The sequence below is a fragment of the Idiotropiscis lumnitzeri genome, chromosome 10 (assembly GCF_059441095.1).
Source record: "Idiotropiscis lumnitzeri isolate Australia: NSW breed Sydney's pygmy pipehorse chromosome 10, RoL_Ilum_1.0, whole genome shotgun sequence".
Classification (NCBI taxonomy): domain Eukaryota; kingdom Metazoa; phylum Chordata; class Actinopteri; order Syngnathiformes; family Syngnathidae; genus Idiotropiscis; species Idiotropiscis lumnitzeri.
Genome location: NC_142400.1, coordinates 6,583,631 through 6,610,238, shown reverse-complemented (window position 1 = coordinate 6,610,238; position 26,608 = coordinate 6,583,631). Strand labels below are relative to the sequence as shown.

The 26,608-nt window shown below is 40.2% G+C and overlaps 3 protein-coding genes and 1 long non-coding RNA gene across 8 annotated transcripts; 1 reads left to right on the top strand and 3 right to left on the bottom strand.

The window, feature by feature from the left end:
- Nucleotides 1-6,073: 6,073 nt before the first annotated feature.
- tbx20 (T-box transcription factor 20) lies at nucleotides 6,074-14,792 on the top strand. Of its 2 annotated transcripts, none has more exons than XM_088306739.1 (8): nucleotides 6,074-6,370; nucleotides 7,902-8,205; nucleotides 9,193-9,357; nucleotides 10,679-10,787; nucleotides 11,255-11,413; nucleotides 11,783-11,859; nucleotides 13,084-13,196; nucleotides 13,468-14,792. In XM_088306739.1, the coding sequence occupies exons 1-8, from the start codon at nucleotides 6,241-6,243 to the stop codon at nucleotides 13,791-13,793; spliced, it is 1,383 nt and encodes a 460-aa protein (XP_088162865.1). In that variant the 5' UTR covers nucleotides 6,074-6,240; the 3' UTR covers nucleotides 13,794-14,792. The 2 variants fall into 2 exon arrangements, with proteins under 2 accessions (XP_088162865.1, XP_088162864.1); XM_088306738.1 differs by having other exon boundaries at nucleotides 13,081-13,196.
- On the bottom strand, nucleotides 7,777-9,795 carry LOC148328856 (uncharacterized). The gene is made up of 3 exons (XR_015845596.1): nucleotides 9,661-9,795; nucleotides 9,305-9,350; nucleotides 7,777-8,170 (listed from the first exon to the last, which is right to left on the bottom strand). It is a non-coding gene; the product is annotated as an uncharacterized LOC148328856 (long non-coding RNA).
- A 4,817-nt stretch (nucleotides 14,793-19,609) lies between the features above and the next one.
- On the bottom strand, nucleotides 19,610-24,334 carry LOC148328854 (homocysteine-responsive endoplasmic reticulum-resident ubiquitin-like domain member 2 protein). 2 transcript variants are annotated; one of them, XM_088307727.1, is made up of 9 exons: nucleotides 24,201-24,334; nucleotides 23,158-23,439; nucleotides 22,619-22,696; nucleotides 22,196-22,276; nucleotides 21,984-22,108; nucleotides 21,829-21,903; nucleotides 20,916-21,242; nucleotides 20,574-20,697; nucleotides 19,610-19,964 (listed from the first exon to the last, which is right to left on the bottom strand). In XM_088307727.1, the coding sequence occupies exons 2-9, from the start codon at nucleotides 23,302-23,304 to the stop codon at nucleotides 19,806-19,808; spliced, it is 1,116 nt and encodes a 371-aa protein (XP_088163853.1). In that variant the 5' UTR covers nucleotides 23,305-23,439; nucleotides 24,201-24,334; the 3' UTR covers nucleotides 19,610-19,805. The 2 variants fall into 2 exon arrangements, with proteins under 2 accessions (XP_088163853.1, XP_088163854.1); XM_088307728.1 differs by having other exon boundaries at nucleotides 24,263-24,314.
- Nucleotides 24,335-24,447: 113 nt separating this feature from the next.
- On the bottom strand, nucleotides 24,448-26,587 carry pkdc (protein kinase-like domain containing). Of its 3 annotated transcripts, none has more exons than XM_088307729.1 (3): nucleotides 26,420-26,587; nucleotides 25,703-26,088; nucleotides 24,448-25,482 (listed from the first exon to the last, which is right to left on the bottom strand). In XM_088307729.1, the coding sequence occupies exons 2-3, from the start codon at nucleotides 26,077-26,079 to the stop codon at nucleotides 24,891-24,893; spliced, it is 969 nt and encodes a 322-aa protein (XP_088163855.1). In that variant the 5' UTR covers nucleotides 26,080-26,088; nucleotides 26,420-26,587; the 3' UTR covers nucleotides 24,448-24,890. The 3 variants fall into 3 exon arrangements, with proteins under 3 accessions (XP_088163855.1, XP_088163856.1, XP_088163857.1); XM_088307730.1 differs by lacking the exon at nucleotides 26,420-26,587 and adding an exon at nucleotides 26,176-26,407; XM_088307731.1 differs by lacking the exon at nucleotides 26,420-26,587 and adding an exon at nucleotides 26,244-26,404.
- Between the last annotated feature and the right edge of the window lie 21 nt (nucleotides 26,588-26,608).

The following is a 26,608-nucleotide window of genomic DNA, read 5'->3' as shown; positions in this document are numbered from 1 at the left end:
GAACTGTTTATGTTTATCACCATTTTAGTCTTTCTGATTTTTTGGGGGGGCGTGGTTAAAACGGGGCCCAGCGACTCAGTTGCCACTCGCCCACCAGATAAGAACTTGGGCACCTATCTTTGCATCAGCGGTGTGGCATACATTTCGGTAACTAGCTATGGCTACACGTTGAAAGTTCCCTTTGATAGCATGCTGGCATGGCTGCTTTAGAGTGCCTCGTTATCAGCCATGAGTGTGTGCATGTCACGCACAGAAGGAAGGAAGAGCAACGAAAAAGTCCAATTTCACAGCCAGTTTGTGAACTGGGACTTTGGTCTTATGTAGCTATTATAGAGTGCCTCGTTGTTGGCCATGAGTGCACACAAACCACAGAGACAAGGGAAACCAAAAAAAGATTCACAGTTTCTCCCTGTGAGGGTTGAGACATGCGCTTTTCCGAAGGCCGTAATCCTCTCCTTCCACTTTCACCCCAGACGGACGCTAAGCGCTAAATGCAGATTATTGCGAGCAATAACAACACTTCCAACAATGGAGCTCTTTTACCTTGGGGCCGCTTGGCTACGCTCCAGTTAGCTCTCTGTTAGTTTAGCCGTCATGCTAATCCCTCAATTTGGAGAGTCGGCTACAGCCAAGACAAACGCAAGACGCGAGAACGCCAGATTACAGCATTAGCACCAATGCTGCTTTCACTAGGCTGGACACTTGAGTTAGTTGAGATTTGGTTGTAGAAGATTACGACAACATAAAAAGGAAAAAAAAAAAAGTTAGTCCGACTGTTACAGGGGGGAAAAGAATAAGAAATATCCGATTCAAGTATTTATTAATATTGTGACTGATTGCATTTATTCTGTTAAAATGAAATTCTGCGCTCTTAAAAATTTTTTTCCCAAATTATATGAACATATCATAAATTTCTTTTAACAAAAAAATAATAATTAACAACAATAATAATTGATTCTCAAAAATAGTTTCATGAAATTATAATTATATAATAATTAATTATTATATATAATATTTTTAATACAAATTTATCCCAATCACATTAAGATTCTCTGATTTCTTTAGGTGAATTTCTTTTTAATCTCAGCGTTATTTTAAAAAAATATTACAGTTTGTGTAAGATTGACTTTTTTCTCGTATGTCTTTTACAATTTTTTACATTACAACTTTATTCCCAAAAATCTATTCTTTATTGTATTTATTGTAGTTTACTATACAATATAACAATTTTCAACTGTTCTCATAAAATTATAACTTCTCGGAAAATATGTGAATTTGTCGTGAAATTACGATTTTTTTTTTCTAGAAAAAAAAACATGTTTATTCCCTTCTGCATCTGAAGTGAAAGTACGAGAAGGTGGACAGTGTAACACAGCAGGAAGACTTTGTGGTTAGCATGTTGATATTTAGCATGGTGACTGCTCAGCGGGGTGGAATCACAACACAATTACAGTGTCGCTTGTTGAAGACATGTAGCCCAGGAGGAGGCGCGGATCCTCTTAGCTTTTAGCACCAAGCTGCTGCCGCTAAAATGTCGGCGCTGTGCTGCAAAAAGGCTGTCGGTTTGTTATTAGCTTCTCGCGTGTCTGTCGCGCTCAAATACTCTCAAGAGAAGAAGAGGACTGACCGCGTGTCTTCCATTATTCACAAGTTGAACATTCCGTTAAAACGCCCGACATTTGTTTAATTCCTCAGTTACGACGCCCCCTAAAGGCACAAACAGAAACACTACCGGAGGTTCTAGAACTCTGAATTTTATTTCTAATTTTTGGAAATAATATACCTTGATCTTGTATAAAAACTTGCTTTGTTCACTTATATTTGCAATTGGAGTGTAAAGCGAAATGCCAACAAGATGTGGACATCTGTAGGATATAAGTATATATTTTGAGGAAAAGGTCGTAATCTAGCAAAAAAAACTAAAAAAATTTTTTTTTTTTAATGTTTAAACAGTATCGTTTTAAAAATATATATATATTTTCAGGGAAAAGGCATAATCGGAAAAGAAAAGCCGCCAATAATTGTTTTTGAGTTAAAAAAAAAATCTTACATGATGACGCGTGAACATTTATTTTAAATCAGAGGTGGAAAAAAGTCGTAATCTGCATTTGAAGTTAAAAGTAAAAAAAAATGTGTAAAAAAAAATCTTGCATGGAAAAAAAAATCTAAAATGTTATAACAAGGTGAAAATCAAAATCGTGAGTGGGGGAAAAAAGTCAAGGGGAATGAAATGACATTAACCAGGGTTAAAAAAAAAAAAAATCTGCATTTTGCCTGAAAAAAAACATTGCAATCTTTTGTCACAAAAGAGTTAGTCTTGCAAGTTGTAAACTTAGTGAAAAAGTTGAATGGTAAAAATCCCAGGAAAAAAATTGTAATCATGTGTGGAAAAACTCACACTCTTGAGTGAAAAAAAAGTTGTCATTGCCATTGTCATTGGCGGAAAAAAAATTTGAAACACAATTTTGTACAGAAAAATGACTTTGCAATCTTGTGAGCGGAAGTTGCAGTCTTGTTTGGGAAAATGTAATTTTACATAAAAAAAAAGTGGTAGAAAAAAGTAATGGAAAAAAAAGTCAACGTGTGAAAAAGGTCAATCTCAAGTGAAAGTCAGCGCCTTGCCTGAAAATGGAAACGTCTGAACAAAAATGAAGTTGCCAATGAAATTGTAACCCCACATGGCATCAATGAACTGACAAAGAGGAAACAGCAATGGAACGCGACACTCTCCTCTCGAATTGTTTGTCTTCTTCCCATTCTCAACTTGGTCCCCTTTCGCCCACCGCCTGCCACCAGTTACCAAAAATAACAGGCACAGTTGAACTGAAGTGAACTAAAATGTCGTGTTTGGGTGAACAAGTGGATTATGGTGGAGGTTACAATTAGGGTGGGGGGGGGGGGCTAAGGGGGGCTCTTGGGAGTAGGGGGGTTTGGTCCTGCATTTGAACTTAACCCGACTGACTGACGCGGCAATTAACATCAAAAGCAGCAGCACAGTGTGACGCTGCGCTAATTAGTCATATGAACCAGACAGTCTGTGTGTGTGTGTGTGTATCCGTGTATGCGCGTGTCGGTGTGTGTGTGTGCGTGTGTGTACTAACAGCAGGTGGATGAGAATGGACTGTGAAGTGTTGTTCAGTCATCTAATTGGAATTTATTTTCACTGGAATGAATGGAAATGGAAGTAATCCATTCCAGGGCCAAAGTGTTGGACGTTTTCATTTTCCCGCAGCAAAGAGCTAATAATATGTTCGCATTTTCACAGAGGATAAAGAATACATGCCTGTGAATACGTTCACGTTGTCTGTCTACATGTGTTGCACCATTTGTGTTCAAATATACATTGCATAAAGGGTTATAACACAGCAACATCTACGCTAGTTTTGTTCGCCCATCAATGGGATTTTGTATTTTGTGTTAGCATGAAGATAACAAAAGTTTTAATGTGGTTTGTTAAACTAGAGAACACAATGTTTTGACTCAGGGTGGACTAGAAATAAATGATCTTTTGTTTTACATTCACTGAACGTGTCACCTATAGAAAAACAAAGTAACAATTTGCCAGGTGATAGTATTTTTAATATAGTCTTTCTACTTTAGCCATAAATCGCTTAGAAAGGATCCGGAATGAAAAGCGTGTGATGGGTGAGTGGCACATAACAAGATCTGCGTTGCACTCAGGGATATGACAATGAAAGCATCTCCGCCATTATCCCGGCGGATAAATGGCCTCCGTGCCGCGAGGTCGGCCGCCCGCGACGGCCAATTCCCCTCAGAGTGGAATTTGGTGGAAAAATAATCGCCCCGTGATTGAATTGCCCGGCGGGACGTTTGAGCTCGGCCCGTAATGAAATGGCTGTTGTCGCGAGCTGACCTTTTTGGCCCCGCGTGGCCACTTTTCCGGCAGATTACGCCGACTATTTGCCTACAGGAAGACGTGTAATGTATGTACATGCCCCTGTTTTGTCAATGTAAATCCCCATTACCGCACACAAGATTCTGTTTACTACACAAAGGCTGTCACCCGTATGCCTGACCGGGCCACGCTCAAATCTGTGTAGAGCCCCCCAAACTCTGCTTACAGTCTTTGCCTGCATGGCTAAAATGCTAAACTAATACAGTTTAAAGTGTCTTGAAGTGCTAAAAAGACACATTTTCCAATTCTAGGCCTTTGCAAAAAAAAGTTGCAATAAACGGTGAATAGGCTTTTTTTTTTTAAACAAAGGTAGAATCTTGCAAAAAACATTTTCAAAAAGGATATGCTTCGTTCAAAAAAATAAAGTTGGATTTTGTCAGGAAAAGGGTGTCATCTTACAACAATAAACAAAGTTTTTCTTGCGAGGTTTGGGACAGCGCTAAAGGCTAACTGCTAACATCTTCTCTTAGTAGAATTGTGTCAATTTGGCTAAAAGCACTCAAATGTTCAGATATTTTTGACACCACTCCTCAGAATTGAAAGCAACACCCGAGGAGCCGTAATTTTGACATATTTGGAGTACGCGCTATCAGCTAAAAGTGAAGCTCGACTATTGAGCATTGTTTTGAAATGCTTGAAAAAGATTAAGGCGCTGAAGGCTAAATGCTAATGTTTGCTATTTGTTTTTATCATGACTAACGCGTAAAATAGTTTCAACTTAACTAAAAGTGCTAAAATGGAAAAAAAAAACCTCCCCCGGAGGAAGTTGTATTTGCTACATATTTGGTACAGGTGCTTAAAGGCTAAATGCTAACGTTTAGAGCTAATCCTCCATCATTATGGCGGATTAAACTGTGTAATTATATTTCCTGAATTGTACAACTTTATTGTTCTCAACAACCTCATTTAGTGAAACATCATTTCTCATGATCCTGCCCTGTAAATATGATTTAAAACGTGCCGTTTTGAGAGTCTTGCAGTTTGTGTGAGTGACTTGACTGTTTGGCTTGTAGCCGCGTTGCCCCTCCAAGGCCCCGCCGGCTCCTCAAAGTGTGAATAATATCCAGCGAGCAGCGCAAGGGAAAGCTTTTAGCACATTATCCACTGCAGACGCCAGCGCACGCTAATCCACTTTGTCAGCGCGGGTCTCTTATTAAATATCTGCACAGGCGCATTTGCATTCTGGACTCTGCTAAAGGCTTTAAGACCTTCGCACATCGTTCTCCAACATGGAGGACACACACACACACACACTCGTTTCTATTACTTTAGAGGACACACCATACACACACACGATTTTAAAAATTTGTGTTTGTTAATAATGGTCTTTTGCTGTTTTGATATTTTTGGGGTGGGTTTAAGCAAGCAATGAAATACAAATTTTGCTTTTTGTTGTTTATGGCTGTGTTGATGTTTTTGGTTTGCTTTTGCCTGATTTATTGTTTTTAAGTAAATCTAATGCATTCTGTTTTTTGTGAACTTTCTTCCCTTTTCCATCTTAAAGGACAGTCAAGTCAAAAAAAAAATAATAATATGGATAAAAACAGGTGGATTTTGCTGCTTAATTCATATTCCACCAACACAATATTAATCATAATACCATGCTAAAACTAGTGTGGACGCATAGAACATATTAGTGTTGACTTGACTTCCCCTTTAAGAAATCAAATACTTTTTTTTCTGCTTCAGGTGTTTTTATTTTTACTGAATGTTTTAAACATTTGCATTTGATTGTTTTTCTTGGTTGCTTTTGTGCTTTTTTACGAGTAATTATTATTAGTAATTTATTAATTTGGCTTTGGGATATTTCAAGCAATGCAGTTTAGATTGTTTTCCTTTATTTCTATTTTTTGTTGTTGTTACATTCTTCTCCTCCAATGCCAGGAAGCTTGTGTGATTCTAACAACATGCTAATGTGTTTTGATACCCAAGAAGAAGAAGTCAAGGATGATAGCAGATGACTTCCTTTTGCAGCTCCTGCTGACCATGACGTCTTCATTGGCCCTTCCCACAAGGCCTCCTCTGATTGGCTACTGTGGCGGGACAGCGTGACAAATGAAACCTCTGCAAAATGATTGGAGTGAAAGAAAAAAAAAACTCAAGTTGGCTCCAAGCTTTCCACAAAAGTCTGTAAAGCACCTCCAGATCGGCCTGGAAGTCACCTGCAAGTCGTGGATGTCCGCCTCCTCTTCCTGCTTCTTCTTTTTCTCCTCCATCATGCGACCACACTGGCCTTTATAAAGCAGATCAAGCAAAGGGATTTATAACTGTCTTATTGTCAAGCTTGTGCGGAGTTTCTTCTTTTTTTTTTCCCGCGGAGCGACATGGAGTATAGTAGCTCCCCGAAGCCGCAGCTGTCCTCGAGGGCCAACGCCTTCTCCATCGCCGCGCTCATGTCCAGCGGCAAGCCGAGCAAGGACAAGGACGGCGGGGACAGCACCATCAAGCCACTCGGTACGTGCAGCTGCCCAAAGGAAACATGCACTTCAACTCGTTACGTTTGCTTTTGGGTCAACTCCACTTTTTAACTTCGTATGAATCGGAGTGGAAGAAAGTAAAAGAATATGGGGAAATGTGGCATTTTTATGATTTTTTTTTTTTTTTGCCCCTTGACATTTTTTTAAGTTGGGATGTCTAAAAGCAAAAGTAAGACGTTATAATGTTGATTGTATTAATGTTGGTTATAGTAGCAGTAAAACGTAAAATTACAAAAAGAACACGAGGCATATATTTTAATAACTTTAATATACGGAACAGACATTCTGTTCCGTGCCGTATTTGTATTTATTTAAAGCTTATTATGGGGTTAATAATAATAATGGGACTCTATTGCTGTGGCGGGAAATTAAGAGATCAAATTTAAACGAGAACACTGGACCTGTTTTGATAGTTTGGGCATTTTAAATGCATGCTCTCTAAATAAAATCCCCCACTGACAATAATTGTATTTATAGGAGTTATGTTGTGAGTAGTCTATAGAATAAAAGAAACACGTTGAGTTTATTCACGCACAGAAACAAACATAAAAAGCAAAATGAAGAGAAAGTGATCAATCTGCAGTGGACTCTTAATTATTTCTGTGTCAAATCTACATTTGATGACTTGTTTTTTTATTTATGTATTCTATGGTATTTTATTCAAACATAAAAATACGTTTAATGACAACTGCATATTTTATGGCAGGATCAGGCGTTGATCTATAAACAGGATTTTTCGTTTAGTCACGTGTTTTACTTAAGACATAGCGACAAATATTGACTGACAACTTGGATTCGTACAAGTAGACTATCTCTGTTTGCATTGTGTTTGTTTTATTTTCGGTATTATAGCGAGTTAGTAACTAAAATGTGGAATAATGTCTACTTGTATTCATACGTTGATGTGTAATATTGTGTTAAGAACGCCGTATTTAATGACAAATCACTGTCGTACTGTTTGTTGTATTTTTTTTATTTTAGCTTTTATACTGAGTTTATATAAATTGCAACAACGAGTAGAGAAGAGCATTTCGTTTCACGTAGTTATTGAGATAAATGCTGTCTGTATTACAGTAGCATTTTTTTTATATAAGCATGAACAACCTAATGTGACAGATTTTTTTTCTATACAACTGTCATTAGTTTGTTTTAAATGAAAGACAATTATTAAACGCAGATATATTAAAAGGCACCCATGAAAAAAACGTATGAGATAAAAAATTAAAAACGGATCTAATCAATCAGAGCGTTACCTCCCTTATTCCCTTCATAAGATGTATAAAAATAAATATATATTTTGATTTTGTGACGCTATACAACATCTATCACCAATGCCAGCATCGCGGTATGCAACATTATTTACCCTTTAATTTCCTTTATAACAAATTTATCCCCGGGCGGGAGTGACATAAATCTCCGTATAACTTTTAAACATAAAATTAGAAAATGTTGTGTTGAATTTCACTTTCGCAAATTAATGAATTCAAATTCCATGTTTGCCTTCGCAGAGCAGTTCGTGGAGAAGTCGTCGTGCAGTCAGCCGCCCCTCTCGGAGCGCTCCTCGTCATCTTCCTCTTCCTCCTCCTCCTCGTCATCGTCGTCACTGGACGTCCTGCAGCCGCTGGCGGGAGAGCTGGTCGGGAGCGTGCCGCTGTCAGCCGCGGGCGCGTGCACGGAGCCCCTCATCCCCACCAGCCCCGCGCTGCCGTGCAGCGAGGAGATGGCCAACATCTCGTGCAGCCTCGAGACCAAAGAACTCTGGGACAAGTTCCACGAGCTCGGAACCGAGATGATCATCACCAAGTCGGGAAGGTGAACAAACGACGTTGTTGATATATGAAAAAAATGTAATTTCATGGTTTTGTTTCATTTATTGATTTTATCTATGTTTAACTTTCGAAATCCAAATGACTTGTTAGAAAGCTGAATGATTTGCGAATGGGCACGTCATTGTGTTTAATTTTTAAGTCAAAATCAGATGAAAAAAAGAGTAGATCATATTGGTACAAAGAATATGAACAATAATACAAATTGAGCCCAAGTATTAAATATTTACAGCGTTAGGTGTAATTTGAGTTAATGAATTACAAAAGTAAAACGTCAACATGGTGGACATTTCGATATTATATTTGTCCATAATTTAACAAATTGTGAAGGAGTCACTTTGCAATGTCTTTTAATCGAGTTTATTATAATAATAAAAACACAATACTAATAATACAGTTTATTTTACAATGCTGTCCTCAGAAATCTACATTGCTCACATTCGTTCAAATATTTTTTAGCTCTGAAGATGTTGTGTATTTAATGATTTTTGACATAACTGTCAATGTTAAAAGAATATCAGTAGTAGAAATATTTACATTCTCATCAATTAAAAATAATGCCTTACTGATATTTAAACATTTATTAAAACAATGCACATATTGGCATGACTATTTTTTACAGAGTAAATATATGAGCGGCACGGATTTTTGGTTCTTTTACTATTTATTTTCAAAATATTTTTCTACGTCATAATTTGAGATTTGAGTAGTGTGCACTGACTCGCCCCAAACACATTATTCATTTGGTGCACGTAGGATGTCTAAATGTATCGTTATATTACAAAAGAAAATACTGAATATTATGATAAGTAGCCTATGTATTGCATACTCCTGGACTTGCATATCTATTTTTTTCGTCAGTGTATTGACCTTGAGAGTCCTGAAAGACGTTTCTAAAATAAAATGACTGATCATTTTAAAAAATGCTAACAGTATAATAATGATGAAGTGTGTGGTTTTGTGTGTATTCGAGGCGGATGTTCCCGACCATTCGGGTGTCTTTTTCGGGTGTGGAGCAGGAGTGCAAGTACATCGTGTTGATGGACATCGTCCCGGTGGACAACAAGCGCTACAGATATGCTTACCACAGATCCTCGTGGCTGGTGGCCGGCAAGGCTGACCCTCCTCTACCTGCCAGGTAAGAAAAATAAAAAATATAAACTATTAAATATAAAACCGTCGATGTTGTTTGTATTTTCCTTTTCTGCATGGTAAGGCTCTAAATTGCATTAGACAGCAGTTAGATCCAGCCAAACAATTTGATTGGACAACTACAAACCGCATTCTAACTGTAAGTATCACTGCGCCTCCGGGTGATCAAACAAGGTCGTTTGATTAGCTAACCTGCTAACGCAGCTAAACACTGTACGATCGTTAATTAGCTTCATTTCTTTACCTACGGACCACCATGAGTGACGTCGTGTAGTCGGGAATAGCTCACCAAATGATGCAAAATCGTGATGTGAGGTGGCTCAATCGTCCAAAGGTCTCAGTGAAAATGAAACGAGCTTCATTTTTTTCACCCTTTGGCCACTGTTAAAGCGATAACTCCAAGTTTGTGGAACTACTTGTCATGGCGGAGCTGCAAATCGTGACGTAGGCAGTTCATAATTTCGTTGTCGCACATTGCGCTGAACTAATAAATTGCGCTTGTAGAACTTTTGTAAAAAATATTTTATTTTGGACCGGCGAGCAACCGATGTTATTATAGAGAGTGCGGCATCGCTTCCCTGAAATATGATATTGCTTAAATATTTTTATTGGGAGTCGCAGTGTCGTGTCAGTAGTTAATGGAATTTGAAATAATACCTGAACTGGATGTTTTTCCTTCACTCTTAAAAGTATTATAAGAATGTTGTTTATCGCCAAATCCTTTCCCAGAATTGAAGATACTTAATTTTCCACTAATTTCCACCTATTTCGAACGTTTTGCCAACAATATATATTTTTTTACAACAAACCAGGGGTAAGTGAAATAATATGCCGTACAATTATATGACTTCAGTCAGTGGGATGGAAATTTGTTTGACACCTGTGCTTTATGGGCCGCAGATGATGTTGATCATGTGCATTTATTTTATAGTTGGAAAGCGGTAATTACTTTTCGTGAAATACCATTTCCAAAATACAAATTTGATTACCTGTGGAATTAATGGCAATATGCAAACAAATTACCAACGACAGTGTAATTTTTCAACAATGCATAGAATTACACAAATAACTAACGTTTAATTTAAAACAAGGAAATTAAACATTTAATTCATTTTTTTATTTACTTTTGATATTTCCCCATTTTATTATATCAGAAAAGACCAAAACGGCCAAAACGCAGCATATAATTTGAATCATTCGCCAAATCCGAGCGCTTATTGGCTACTCGTCTACTGATTTTTAAGGGCTCTGGGCGAATCAGAGGCGAGCATATGACGCCTGTGCTTGTGGTGGTGTTGCGTTCACAGGTTGTATGTCCATCCCGACTCTCCGTTCAGCGGCGAGCAGCTGATGAAGCAAATGGTTTCTTTCGAGAAGGTCAAACTCACCAACAACGAGCTCGACCAGCACGGACACGTCAGTTTGTATTTTGGTTTCCATATTTTGTATTAAAACGCATACTGTGGAATATTTAAAGTAAACTTTGATATGCATAAATATGTTGGCTTTGCAGGATTGAGGTAATAAAAATAATTAAATGCTTATTTCTAAGAAGGGCTAATATTTACCATAATAAGTTTTTTTTTTTTAAAGAATGCGGCGCTGACAAATATTTTATATGCATTTCATATATGTGAGTTATGAGTTATTCCAAATAAATAAATATGATCTCTTTAAGCAGATGAAAGCTAATTAAAAAAAAATGCAAATCCAATTTTTTAACAAGGAATGGCCCATGTGTCAAAATTGGAACCACACCTTGATGTAGAAAAGTATTAATTTGAGGGACAAGCCTCTAATAATTATTTTCTGTTCTTAAAAATGACCAAAATGCAGTTAGCCCACTGTAGTTATCCGTGACTCAACTGTGTGTGTGCCTGCAGATCATCTTGAACTCCATGCATAAGTACCAGCCTCGGGTTCACATCATCAAGAAGAAGGAGCACACGGCCTCGCTGCTCAACTTCAAGTCGGAGGAGTTCCGCACATTCGTCTTTGTGGAAACCGTCTTCACCGCAGTCACTGCGTATCAGAACCAGCTGGTGAGTCGTCACCGCCACAAACCCCTTTCACGTGGCCCATCAATTTTTCCCAACGCTCATGTGAAGGGTTCTGATATGGAATTTAGGGACAAAGTTGATTGTTTTTACAATGGGAAGACAGTGTGAAAGCAATGTGTTATGGTATATAAAAGGGGTGTGAAATTAAACACACTTCTACCACCCGGGTGTGAAGTTGAGCACACGTCATATGTGATTTTCCTGTTATGTTTTTTTGTTTTTATTTTGCGGGATATCTGAGTGAAGTTCAAGGTTTTTCTATTGAAGGAATTTGTGTTTTTCCACTTCAACTAAATCTGTATACTGTTCAACATGAAAAGTAATGTGTGTGTACGTATGTGTGTGTGCCAGATCACCAAGTTGAAGATTGACAGTAACCCCTTCGCCAAAGGATTTCGGGATTCATCACGGCTGACGGACATGGAGAGGTACAGGGAATTCTGGGAACGCCATTTTGTGTGCGTGTGCGTGTGTGTGTGCATGTATTGTGCAGACAGGTTGTACCACGGCACCAGATTGATCTTATTGTTCCAAGATATCAATCAAAAAGGTGCGGAAAGCCTTCTAGAACATCTGAAAAATTGTTTGGGATTAATAAGAGGCGCTTAAACGGTGGCAGGTGTTAGTTGATCCCCATTTAACGTGAGTTTGAATGTGATTGAGTAATTTACAACAGAGGCCTATCCCTAATCATAAGAGGGTGTGCACACTTGTGCAAACATATTTCAGTTGTTTGTTAGTACTTTGACTATTTTTTTAAATGTGTTGTACAGGTTAAAGGTCACAATAATTGTGGGGAAAGTATTGAAATAATGCTTCTTGGTAATTTTTTTCCCGTCATTTCAGCAGGGGGGGGGGGTGTAGACTTGTTATAACCACTGTTATATCCACACACACTTGGAGGTGGTGTCAGAGTGTATTTGAGGGCTGTGAATTGGAGCTGGTCAATTGATCTTTGGGGAGCAGCAGAGGGAAAATGTGATTAGGCAACAGTCGCCATGCAGCTGCACTCAAACACACTTTTAATCCAATTGGACGACTCTGAGTGATTGAAGCCAGCAGGCCCCGCCCCCCTTCCCCTCCGTCTCGCAGTGCATTATGGGTTTTTGCCATAGGGTCGGCCTGATAAAAACACACACATTTGTACTGGTCTGCTGACACATATTGCACTTTACTAACCTGATTGGAGGGAGGGAGGAGGGGCTAATGTGGACACATGGATGGCATCATGCACGCATCATGCAGACCACCACGTATGCTGAAAACACACACACACACACATACACATACAATAACAATTTGTGTCACTGGGCTTGAGAAGTGCAGCTTGACAAGACTCAAATGAGCTAATGCACTTGGGGATGTAGAGGGTACACGTATACACATAAAAAAAACTGTTGCAAACAAAACAATGTCAGATTTGATTATCACATGGCTGATGTCACATCAAGGAAGAAACTCTCTCTCTTTTTCTCTCTCTCGCTCTCTCCCTCTCTCTCTCTCACATATACCCCTTCAAGCCAAATCACTGAATCGAACCCTCCTTATTGGAAACATGCACACCCCTACTATATATGTATATAAGTGTGGTGGTGAGAATTGTAAAACAAAGAGATTTATTTTGGGCTCTTGCTCTTGGACTTCTGCTGCAGGGAAAGTGTGGAGAATCTGATCCACAAGCACTCGTACGCCCGCTCGCCTATTAGAACATACGCCGGAGAGGACGATCACATGCCTGATGACGGACACCCGCCACATGCCAGAGGTGACTAACCCCATTGTTATTATTATTTACATTTACGACAAGAGGCCGCTAATGTTTGGTGACGCAGCATGTGGCTCATTACTCAAGATTATTCCAAACATTTGTTTTTTTACCATGAGGCGTGTCAATTAGGAATACATTGTCACACCATCTGAACAGAGCCCGCAAATTATTATTCGATTTTTTTATTTGCCATGCCCACTCGTCCGAATGACCAAATTATCAGCCACCCGCGAACATCAACTGAACTATATCATTTGGATGTGCACAGGCTCAGCATTCACGGCCTCGGACAACTTGTCGCTGAGTTCCTGGGTGAGCGGCGGCACGTCAGCGGGCTTCTCTGGCTTTCAGCACCCTCCGTCGCTGTCAGCCATGGGGGCCGGTGGAGCCGCCTCCCTGCCGCATCCCATCCAGGGCTCGCTGCCCCCCTATGGCCGTCTGGGTGTGCCCCTGACTCCCGGCGCCCTGCAGGCCGGCGGCCCGTCCTTCCCGTCCTTCCACATGCCGCGCTACCACCACTACTTCCAGCAGGGGCCCTACGCCGCTATCCAGGGCCTGCGCCACTCCTCCGCCGTCATGACACCGTTCGTATGACTCCGTCCCGCCCCCTCCCCAAATTTCAGACCACCTCACTCTCATCTTGTGTAAATAGCTCACCCGCCTCAGAAACTGTCACGAAAGGATGAAGAGAAAAAAAGGACCAGAAAGCGGAGTCACCCATGTTTTCAAAAAACACAGTTTAACCTCAATACATTGGCTCACTATAGAGACAAACAAACGCGAGCGCGCATGTTGGACTAAAACCTTTCAAGAAGAAAAAAAAACATTGCTTCACTTTTGAGTTGTTGACTTGACTAAACTTTCTGGCTTGTTAGTATAAGCTAACTGGCCACATATTTGTCTGTTTTTTTATTTGAAAGGGATAAGAAAAATGTGTCAGTCTTCCTCGATCTTGCCAGCAATGCTTGTCATGTCATATTCATTCATTATTATTTGATTTCAATTGCAGTGATTATAAAAAGTCTACACACCCCTATTCGAAAGCCATCTAAAATGTGCTTCACTCTACACAAATTTCATATTTGTGAGAGAAGGTAAATCTATATATATAGGCATTTGAGCTGGGGTGTGTAGATGTTAAAATTGGCATACAAATGTTGGAGTATACTGGAAACATCACTTCAGTGAAATGGTAACCTCGTTTTTTTGATGACTTTATCCTCACAATTATTTAAAGCAATCCTTTTAATTAAAAAAAATTATGAAATTATAATTTCAACTCCGGTTTCATGAACGTCTTCCTTCATTTATAATTTTTATATCCTAAATACGTGAAGGGGAGTATGAATGTGTACAAAAATACCTTTTTTTTTGTCCAGGTCAGCTGCATATTTATTGTTTTTCAAGAATGTAAAATGTACAAATGACTCACTTGTTTATTTGTTGTCATCTGAGCAACAAACAATCTTGCGTTTGGTTGACATTCTTTTTTTTAAGTGCAATATATTTATTTTGTTGTCTGAAAATGTTTAATGTATCACCTTGAAAAAAAAGTTATTTGTCAAACTTGAGAAATATATATCACCACCCAAAGGCTGACTGTTCTTTCTTTTCAACAAATGCTGACTTTGTTTTTCTTTTCACTTGCACTTTACATGTGATTAACACATCTATTTATTATGATTTATATATATGTATAAAGTGTCATTGTTAATGTTATGGCGTTATAATGATTATATAGATGACGCTGTTGCTCTTCTCTCAATACGATTTGTAGTCTTAAAACTAGTTAGCGCTGAAAATACAATACTGATCCTACAGCGCACTCTAGTGGCGATCATTGTGTAGGCATATTTAAAATGAAGTAATTTTCGTGCTGCTGCCCAAGGGAAAATAAAATTAATGAATTAATAGAGAAAACAAAGAAAAAAATCTAATCTAAACAGCAAAAAAATGATGATATATAAAAATTAGGTTTCCAATGGACGGTTGAAAAAAAAACAATCAATCAGCAAAAAGGAAAATAAAAATGAAAACAAATTCAACACAGAAGTAATAATATATTTTTACTCCTATGAAATTAAAAAAAAAGAAAGAAAAAAATCAAGTGGCAAAATTTCCATTAGTTGTGAAAATAAACAGTACAGTAAAATCAAAATAAATAAATGACAAACATTCATGAATGTGGCAAATAATTATATTAAGTTTGAAAACAACTTCAGAATAAATCAATGCATGAACATAAAAAAAGACAAATGAAAATAAAACCTGCATGTACAAATATTTTACACAGACACGTCTTTAAGTAGTGTCATTTGAAAATAGGCATCAGCGGAAAATAAATACACAAACAATTTCAAGCTCGCCAGTGATTGGATCAGAGGGCAGGCGAACGGAAAGGTGACACCCCCCACCGCCATGACGCATGGCCTGGCAAACTGAGGCTGTCTCTTGTCCATTCTTACGTCCTTGTGGTTTCTTGTAATGTCATCAGTCGCGACCCGAGCACAGTTTCAATTGAAAGTACAAATAAACAAAGAACGCACCAAATACCCGGATGTTGTTCTTGTCTAGAGATATCTCAAACCAACCTCCGGGTATTCGCGTGTCCATTGACTTTTTATATGCATAGAATTTATTTTATATAATATACAAGTCCCACATTGAATTAAGTTGCAGGACCAGCCAAACTATTCAAAAAAAAAAAAAAGCGCGACAGTAGAAAGTACAGAAGTTGACAACCTGTACTTTTTCAGCCTTTTGTTTGGTTTTTTTTGTTTTTTTTACTATATACTCTGTATTCCTATAACAGTTCAGTGTGTGGGTTCTTTTACCATCTCTGCCTTCAATTTAGCATTTTGGCTCATTTTCCTCTACTCAGGCTTTTCGCGATCGCTATGGGACAAGCTAACAAGTCAGCTTGGGAGTGCCGGCAGGCGGCGGCCATCTTGCTAACAATATGCTAATAGGTTAAGAGCAGGCCGGGTGATGGATGGCGTGTCTGCGGGCATTTAGCGACAAAGTGCTTTCAAAAGCCAAGACGCCACCAAAGTGCTTCAAGGACAAGCGACATGTTTGTGATGAAACGTGAACTAGACAGGAAGTGGACGCGGGATTTAAACGAAACGTCGCCATAACGCGTTTAGCATAAAAAGCTCCCAAATATTTACATTTATAAACTGATTTTTGCGAACATGCACACGACTTCGCGTCGACTGAATTCGCTGTCTGAATTCATGACTTTGTTCACACTTTTATAGATGTACACTTTTATATATGGTGTTATTTTTTGGTCACAAAGATCTTTTGAAATCATGAGTTAAATTAGATGAACAAAAATTATTTGGCATTTGTGGGATGCGTTTTCTTTTGAGTATCTTTTAAATGTGTCATCATACTATACCGGGGATGTGCAATTTAAATGTTGGAGGAGACCACAATTTTTTATCCGTACTACTTTTTGGGCCGCATTGGACCACGTATTTCCAAACCAGATGTACGACAAAATTAAAAAAAAACATTAAATGTGAGAATTCATTTTGTGCATTTTTTTTTTTTTTACACAAAAATCCACTCACTGAAAATGTTAACATTATTGCCGTCCCGCACATCATTCCAAATCCACCCATAAATATTAGGCCTGCTCACGTTGTATAGGGCAATATAAACCACCGTCTTATGTTTAAAGTGTCATTTTTATTTCTGGGAGACTTTTGGGGTTTTGAAAAAAAATTCTAAACAAAATTTGGATGCGACCTGTGGGCTGCCAATTTGCCCATCCCAGTACTATACAGAAAGACCACTTCTTTAAGTACACGTATAACAATAACATAATAGTAATTGCGTTACTACTGTCTTATATTAGCGATTACTCTAGTTGTCTTTATTGCTATTATGATAAAGTGTACTATTATTATTTCTATTGATGATGTCAAAATGAGAATATTTTGTAGTATTATAATTAATATTTCTGTAATTATTTCAGTAAATTAGCATTTGGAATCTATTGGGGTGTACCAAAAAAAAATAAACATTTGAATAGGAAAATTTTTTGATTTATAGAACCAAATCTTTGAATTGTATCGCACCCTACGTATCGAAATAGGTACCTAATCGAGAGATGTACACCAGATATAAATTGGCTTGTTGTCGCTGAAGATTTGTTGTTTCTTTGAATTTAATTACATTAGATTAGTTGGGCTTTGGCAAGTTTTCATATGTTGTTGCATATTAATAAACACAACGAAAGCTACAGACATGCCATATTAAATTGAAATCCATCCATCCATTATCTGTTCGGCTTCTCCTCACGAGGGTCGCGGGTGTGCTGGAGCCTATCCCAGTCGTCTTCGGACAGTAGGCGGTTTACACCCCAAAATGGTTGCCAGCCAATCGCAGGGCACACAAAGACAAACAACCTCACAGTTACACTTAGGGCCAATTTAGAGTGTTCCATCAACCTACCACGCATGTCTTTGGAATGTGGGAAGAAACCAGAGTTCCCGGAGAAAACCCACGGAGGAACAGGGGGGAACATGCAAACTCCACACAGGAAGGCCGGAGTCGGAATCGAACCCTACACCTCTGCGCTGCGAGGCCATCGTGCGAACCAGTTAATCATCGTGCCACCCCCGAATCGAATCATTAGATCTTAAATCAAATCATCTATAGCGTAGGTATGAACAGTCCACGTGGGAATCTTAATTTATTGCAATAGTTTAATTCAAAATGTGACTGATTGTAAGGTCCAGTAAGTCCACTGGAGCAAGTCGCCAGCGTTTCGGTGTGCGATTAGTTGACTAGATACTACTTATGTGCACGTGTATGTGACCTACTACAAACTCTGCAACTGTCACACACACACACACACGCACACGCACACGCACACGCACACGCACACAAACAGTGTAATGAAGTGAGTATGTCCTCTAAAGACAAGGTTTGATACGAGGGAAACAGTCTGCATAACAACAACTTATTAGGATGATGAAACGTCCTACAAGCATCCAAACACTCTTAAAAGAAAGCTCAGCTCAGATAAGGAGCGAGGGAAGGCAGGCGGACACGGGTGGGGCGCTTACGATCCTAACCCGATTGGATCGACGACTCGAGGCGGGGAGGGGACGTAACCAAATCAAAACGTCCGTCAGGCCCATGTCATGCATAATTAATTGAGCCCGCTACACAAAAATCCATGCTGATTGTATTAGGACCTTTCAGAGAACTCGTCCGAAGTGCATAGCGTCATGTCGTTTGATGCCGCGGCTTATTCTTGCTCTTTTTGTGCACATTCACATCTGATATTAAACTAGTATGCTCAACTCTGAGAGTTAATTAGTGGTGTTAAATGCGTAAAGAGAGATTATTGTTATTATACATGCGAAATACGATGCTGCTGACTCTTTTTACTCTTGGTGTTCAAATTATTTCTAGTTTGCCCCGTATCAATAATAGTTATGTTATTGGCATTTAATTGACCATATACTTCTGTGATGTGTGCCTGTATGGTATTTTGCTACATGCAATGCTGTTGACTATTGTAGCTGTGCTGTTCGCTCACTTTTAATCAGTGGCGGGCCGTGCATTTCACAAGTAGGTCTTAGGTGAAGTCATACTTCGTCCGACTTGCATCAATCCCTCTCATATTGGCATAATTTATGACACTAAGCTGGAGAAATAATAAACAGAAAGACACTTACACACTACTGAGTGTTGGACAACCTAGCTTCTTTTGAAAGGTCCGACTTGAAAATGGCCTTGCAAGTGGATCTGCAATTATCCACACTTTTATCCATTGTGGTTTAAAAAAGCAAGAATATATTTTTGATTTTCGAACGTACGCCAGTTATGACTTCCGGGTGTGTTGATTACGCATAGCGCTGCCGCCTCAGTCGTCAGTATCCAATCACAAGACGAGTTCATCACCTTCAACTGCAACTCACTGTACCACCTCGCGATCTGATTGGCTATCACAACTGCCGATCAACTCTGAAAGCCCATTGTCTTTCACAAAACAGATGCTAACACGATTGTAGGCCTCGGACGAATAGTGCGTGCTACCGGTATTATGAAATCTGCCTGGCAACCCAACAAGCTGAATTCTGATTGGATAAAAACGTTCACCTAGAAATGCGCTAGAATGTAATATGACATTAACGTGAACAATATCATGATTTCTTGATATATAAAAAAACGTAAGCATGACTGTAGCCTTTTCTGGGTACGCATATTTTGTTTTCCCCTTTTTTCACATTAGTTTAATATAAATTAATATCGACACTCACTGGCCAATCCCTGCTCTGCCCAGGAATATTAAGCACCGAGGTCCTCCCTATACTCTGCACCTTTAAAATGGAGCTATGCTGACACCTACAGGACTGCAGAGGACATACAAGAAGAATAAAAAAAGATAACGCAAAACTTTTTATTCTCCAAAACAGAACAAAAAGACATGAATTGCATTAAATGAAATAAATAAAATAACTTATGTTTGAATGCATCCATTCACAGCTTGATAGATGTTATATTTCCAAATATCCTTTCATCAGGCCTCATAAAACGTACATGGGTCAACTAGATTGCAGGCTGATTGAGGCCTGTTAAGGACTAACGAGGACGGAGCGCTGGGGGTAAGACAGGTGGTCTTTGGGGCCACCCCACTGGAATAAGTGAAGCGAAGAAGGTTCTGACAAAGGAGCACGCCGTGGTGAGCAAGCCGGGGTCCTCTAGCGGGGCGTCCGCCGAGCCATCGTCCATCACCCGCTCCTGAAGACGCACAAACATTCTCTTAATCCCTCAGGTCTTGTTGAATTTGACCATCGTTGTCACCTGTTTGAGGCTAGTTAGTAATTTCGACATTTTTTGGCTTTGTTAACTGCATGATGTTTTTACCAAACTTCATTTTTTGTCATTACAACAAAATGTTAATTTATTTTTTCATCCTTCACATTCCAGCTTGTTTACACGATGTGCAGGTTGTGAAACAACCTCACAAATAACTTTTCTTCAAAACTGGTGGATGCATTAGTACAATATCACCTTTACAATGCTAAGAGTACAGTTCTTCTACAGCCAGCAGGGGGAGCGTCCACATAAGTCAACGTAAAAGTGGTTTTAAATTTGCAAGGCGGTGTTCTGAAAAAATTGTTGCTAAAGGGGTCAAAAATATGAATCGAGCGACCAAATAGCTAAATTGGCTCAACTGCGCTTTTTGTAAAGTCGGTCCTCTCTGTTGGCAGCTATGTTGCTAGTGTGAGCGTCTCACATCATGACACACTTTGAACGAGAGAGCGCAAAAAAAAAAAATAATAGTCTCAAAATATGATGAATTGCTCAGCCCTAGTTTCTGTTTGTATTGAATAAGTCAGAACAAACCAGTTCCCGTATGCCCTGTTGCATCTCTGCTTCCTCCCAAGCTTGGGCTTGTTGAGGATCCTGAAAGTTTGGCGGGTCTTGCTGCTGCTCCACCGTCCTGAAGGGAAACCAGCCAACCTGGTGCCTAAAAAGAAAAAAAAAAAACATCTAACTTCTGCTTCAAGGCAGAATTTAGCGTTTAAAAGGGTCATATTATATTAAACTACTTTTTGACTTCAGTTGTGCATCTAGCGCGACTGTCAACTCATTGAATTTCTCAACTGCCCATTTCTAAAATTTCCAATGTTAAAGCCTGCCTAATTCACGGCCAGCATGCACCTCGCTTCTCTCCCAGTGACTCACAGATAAACCAGCATCATGACCCCCACCACCACCACGAAGCGGCCGAAGGAGCAGTGGAAGTACACGAAGATGAGCAGGACGCAGACACGAAACAGTGCGTACAGCCAGTCCAGCCAGTCGCGGTTGGGCTCGACATCATTAAGCACGCCGCCGCCGCCCTGTACGTTCATCTGGATGTTGGCGTTGGCGGCGGGGGGCAGCTCCAGGTTCTCCGGCAGGGGTTCGGCAGCCAGCGGGGGCTGCACCGCTTCGTTGGACCGGGGAGGCTGCGGGTGTGAGGTGGCAGGGGGCATGCTGGGAGTCTGCAAGGCCACCACTGCCGCTTGACTGCAAAGACAAAGACAAAGGGAGAACATTTTAAAGAAGAAACTAACATTATGAAAAGGTCTGTTGAATTTTTAACAAGATCATAATTAGAGGATTAAATATATTGGTCAAGGAAAGCAGCCTTATCTTTGATGTCCTATTTTCAAATATAGGGATAAAAATGAAAACATTTTTAAAATCTGATTCATCAATTATTAATTAAAGTCAGATTAATAGATTATTAAAATAATCATTGGTTGCAGTCCAAATTGCTGTAGTGCATTAATGACGTGCATTTGTTCTTAAGAATCTCGAATAAAACCACATCACTGTTCAACTCCCGCAAGTGCCATTCATGCAATTATTTTTTTTAAGATTGATAATTTATTGTGAGATTTAAGACAATTTGCAATCATAAATCTTACTTAAATGCGTTTAAAAATTAGACTTTTAAAAGATGGATTTAATTCATTTTAACGTCAATTAAGGCCTTGTTTTACAACTATGGATTTAATGCCATATAAGGCTTTTTAAAAATCCGCATGGAACTCTGTAGGTTAGGCTTGCACAACAAGCAACATCCCAGAGTGAGGCATATTATACTCACTACTGCATGTAGTAGTGCCTTGCGTACATCTGCTGCCACCAGAGCATGTGCGTCAACATCTGACCACCTTGAGGACTGAGAATGAATATGTTCAAGAAAAAGAAGCAAACTTGTCATCTCAATGAGTAAAATCCCAAGTAATGTGCTCTGCGTACAATTGAGGGATGCCAGCGGGGCCCTCAGGGTTCAAGCTGACGGTGCCACCACGATGCCTGAGATCACCAGCACCTCCCGAGATGGAGGCACTGTCACAAAGTGCTGACCTTGCACTTTCGGAACGCTAACAAAGACGAGAGGAACAAGCAGAAGTTGATGCGTGAAGGAGACGAGAACACAAACAGAGGTAAGGTGGGGGTTTTGTACTCACGTCAGCGCTGTGGGGTGCAGGTGAGCCTGGCGGGGTGCGAGAGTTGCACACCAGATGCAACATGTGATACTCGTCATGTGGCTGGTCGACATGGTACAGAGAGTCCATTTTAGGTTCCATTGTGTTTTGTGTATGTGCTTGCAGGTTATGTGGAGAGTGAATATCTACCGTAAAGAGCAACTTTTTGCATGAAAAGAAAACGGTTAAAAAATGACTTTGCTAGCAATCGGACAAGAACTCTCGGACCAATTCATTTTTGAAGGCCATCGGAAATAACCAAATTGAGCCCAAAATGTCAACCCCAAACCAAAATGGTTGACTTCCTGCATCTTTCCCGGCCGGCAGTCCATATTGCGCCACTGATTATGTATTTTGAAATAAACAAACATGCTCATCTGATGTCCTGCTGTGGTGAACGTGTACCTGTCGCAGCACGTCTCGCAGCCGCAGGTGGTCCTGCAGGAGCTTCCCCGAGTACACCAGCCGCTGATCTCTGGAGCGCTGCAGTACACAGTGAGGGCATCTCTAATAGACCATTTCAAAATGTTTTTAAACAGCAGGGGGCATGATACTTCTGGGTGGTAGAAAAGTGACTGACTACCACTGACTTGAACAGATGAAAATCATTTGTAGTTTGATATTGCGTTGCCAGATATACAGTGCCCAAAAAAGTGGGGGTTTGAATTCCTGCCTGAAATGTTCTAATTAAGCCCATGCAATCTGTGGACCAATCAAGTTTAGTTTCAGCTGCTCTCCCTACTTAGTCTGAGCAACGTTTAGTCAGTCCCTCTTGACTTATGTAAAACCTGGACGTAAACAGGATTTTAGGGCACATGAAAGAGCATTTTAGGGCTTCCCCTCCCAAAAGTTTTAGAGTGTACTGTACATGGCAGCATGGTGAAAAGTCCTATACCAACATTGGTTACATGAAGTCATGACATAGACATCCAAGCGTGACTCACAGGCTTACTGGGGTACACAGTAGCGATGTGACTCTTGAGCTTTTCCACCGTCCAACTCATGAGGCAGTTGATGGTGCAGTCCTCAAGCTTCTGGTCGGGAGCCTTGATGACCAAGGTGACCGGGGTGTCTGTTCCCCCTGACTCCATAGCTCATCGTCGTAACGTCGACAAAGGTCAGTAGCGGGTAGGAATTGGCGACCACCAGAGGAGGAAGCTCCCTTCAAAGCATCATTAGGGGATGCTTGCCCTTCTACATCATTGGTTGGGGCTGTGCTTTATTGTCTTTAAGGATATTAAGTGAGAAAAGGAAGATATTGAAACCATTCATATCCACTCACAAGACACTGAAGGGATTTAAAATTACATTGGAACTATTATTCAATGAGTTTGAAGAACTAGGTTTACTTGTGTATCAATTTAAACTTCGTAATTAACTGATCTTATGACATTGACATCTTGGCCAGGTCACCCCTGTAAAAGAGATCCCAATCACATTGTTTATTTTCGAGTTAAATCAATTAATTCGAGCTGCCTGGTAATTTGTCGTGTCCGACACTACATTAACGAGTATCCACCATATTGCTCTGGAGGCAAATATTGTTGTTCCTTATTGCAAAATGCGTGTTATAGATATGATCTATTGAGTGATACTTTGTTCATCCACTATTAACTACAGCAAAAAGTAGAGATGGAGCCCTCAAAGTCTAATTACTAAAATTAGCTTCTCTTGATGTTGTGATAACTTTATGACGTCACATAAAAGCGGAATTGGTCAAACACAGGGACGATTTAGGGACCAAGTTTAGTTTTTTCACTAATTTAAATGTTATACACGTGGAACGGTGGGAATATTTGTAACATATATATCGTACCGAAGTAAAAATTCACCAGCGTTAGCTCGGCGGCTATCGCTGCCAGCTGGCGTTAGCTCGGTCGCTAGCAAAATAGCCCCGATTCTCTCCAGGGCGACTCGCGGCTTTAACAGCATGACTAAATAAGGCAAACGCGACATAAATGTAGCGGCAATCTATTTGTTTGTGTACCTTTTTAAATGGCTCGATGGTGAAATGCCGCCGTCGCCGTTTTCTATTTTTGATTTACTCGCCTGCTGTTGTTGTCGATGACGTCATCGTAAAATTCAATGTACGTCATGATTCCGCGTCATGATACGTCACATGCGCGACATCTGTGCATTTTTTGTGCAAATTAAGGCCTTAAAGTTGGAAAATAATAAACTGTTGGGTGCAAACTGTGGCAGACCTTCCTTTTAAATAAATTTTGTAATACAAATTTTAGCCATACATTCACAAGATTTATCAAATATCATTCACGTGACATTAATTTAACTTTACCTCTGAGTAAGTTTTTAAAATCAGTTGCAACCTACTTGCATACACGAACTTGGATGTAAAAGAAAAACTTTCCTAGTTAAGTGCAATTTGCAAATTGGATCATACTTTTTAAATACAAATTTCAGGCATACTGTATAGTACATTCACAAGTTTCTTATTTCGTATTATTCACATTGTATTGAAAGAATATGAGTGTCTATATTTTTCTTCCATCTGGAAGTGTATAAGGTGTTGAAATTAGTTATTTCTACTTGTGAGTTTTAAACAACATGAATTTATGGATATTGGGCTTTTGTGATACTGGGTGCGAGAGCCCAATAACCCAAACCTTTTGTGAGCATTGCATCTATAAAAGCGTTCAAGATGATGCTTTTGTTGCATTCAAAGCTTGAGCTTGCGCAGAACCTCCTCGGCCAGCCTCTTGTTGTAGCGGTTGATCTTCCAATGTCCTGGCATCCACCCCAGCAAGAAGCGGTGGAAATCAGTCCACGCAAAGGTGAACATTTCCCTCCACTCTTTCTCCAGTGCCGCAAAGTCCACCTGAGTGCTCACTGCACACTTTAACTCAGAAAAGTAGTGGTCCAGCAGGTCCGGCACCTTCTTGTCACACTGCCTTTCTTCAAGGCAGCTGCCCAGGAAGTATGCAACGTCTTTCATTCCACAGCCACCACCTACATACTGAAAGTCCACAGCCGCTACATCCCGTCCATCGGGGGAAAAACAAAAATTGGCCAGCTTGGCATCACCATGCACGATGGTAAGGAAGCGGCACCCGTTCAGCGCTTCGTCCACGGCGCTGGCCGCCGCCTTCAGTCTGGCATCATCCATGGCCTCCAGCTCATCTGGGCGTGTCTCCAGGTGCCAGTAAGTGCCCACTGACCACAGACCCTGCGGGGTTTTGCCCAGGAAGTGACCATGAAAGTGGGCTAGCCAGCTGAGGCATGCCTTCATCTCATGATCTTTCACATTGGTCCTGTCAGGACAACAAAAAGGTAATGTAGAGCAAAATACTGTATCTGGTGAAAATTTCCAAATGTATTCAATTTGTTTTTGTTATAAAATACTGCACATTTGTGCGGGGGTGTGCGTGTGTGTGTGTATGTGTGTAGGGGTAAAATATACAGCTGCTTACTACATTGTATCTTTTTTCCATCACAAAGATGCATGATTTTTTTTTTTTAACAAAATAGTACCTTCTTTGGTCATAACCAGCCACATCCAGGTCTTCCAGCACGATGAGCATCTCGTCTCCATGGGAACAAGCGGTGAGGCTGGCGGGTATCCTACACTTGGAATTGGTGGCGTAGTTCTGGTACCAGTGGGTCTCCACCTCGTAGGACCTCACCTTCCTCATGTGGGAGCGATGGGCGGCGGGGTCGGCGGCGGCGTGTTCGTCCCCCTTAGGAGGAAACTTGACGTGCTTGACGACCACCGATGGCCGCTCGCAGCCTTCCAGGTGCAGGCGGACGATCTCACCGTAGCCGCTCCACAGTGTCTGGATCTTTGCGCCGACACGCAGCGAGGCAGCACCGCACGCCCGAAGGACGGCTTCCTGGTGTTCCGGCCTCATTTATGGTCACTGTTGAGAATTAGAGAGAATATGAATTAAAACAAATGCTGGAATTGCACGACGATTCAACTTGGACTAACTATGGTTGCAAACTACCTCAATCGCTGCACTTTCGCGAAAGCAGTAAACGAAATTAAATCCCGTACTTGATCACAAAAACACACCTGGCAACTGGCTAATGCTAAAGAATTATACGGTAAGTCCATTTGGAGCAACTTCATTGGTTGCAACCAGCTGTGTCTCGGCACCTCCGCCAAATATTCTTAAATCCCGTTCGTCCTGACAACGGATGTTTCGCTCATTACTTGCACAAATCCTCTTGTATAATTTCAATACTTACCTAACCGGTTTCTAGTTCTTGGCAGAAAACCTTTTAAAATCTTCCTCGATATCGAAAGTGCAATGAGCACACTTGCACTGGAATCAAATAAGTCCGGAAGTTTAGTACGGCGAGTCCAGTTGGACAAACATGATAGTGGCATGCTGAAGTTCTCAAAATTGTCGAATTGAGTATTAATCACATTAAAAC

Coding starts and splice junctions, on each gene's coding strand:
- LOC148328854 (XM_088307727.1), bottom strand. CDS start 23,304: ATGGAGTCAGGGGGAACAGACACCCCGGTCACCTTGGTCATCAAGGCT. Junction 21,904..21,983: donor CCCGCTGGCATCCCTCAATT/GTACGCAGAGCA, acceptor ATTCATTCTCAG/TCCTCAAGGTGGTCAGATGT. Junction 19,965..20,573: donor AACAGGGCATACGGGAACTG/GTTTGTTCTGAC, acceptor GTGCGTCTTCAG/GAGCGGGTGATGGACGATGG.
- tbx20 (XM_088306738.1), top strand. CDS start 6,241: ATGGAGTATAGTAGCTCCCCGAAGCCGCAGCTGTCCTCGAGGGCCAAC. Junction 11,414..11,782: donor CTGCGTATCAGAACCAGCTG/GTGAGTCGTCAC, acceptor TGTGTGTGCCAG/ATCACCAAGTTGAAGATTGA. Junction 13,197..13,467: donor ACACCCGCCACATGCCAGAG/GTGACTAACCCC, acceptor GGATGTGCACAG/GCTCAGCATTCACGGCCTCG.
- pkdc (XM_088307729.1), bottom strand. CDS start 26,079: ATGAGGCCGGAACACCAGGAAGCCGTCCTTCGGGCGTGCGGTGCTGCC. Junction 25,483..25,702: donor GCTGGTTATGACCAAAGAAG/GTACTATTTTGT, acceptor TTGTCCTGACAG/GACCAATGTGAAAGATCATG.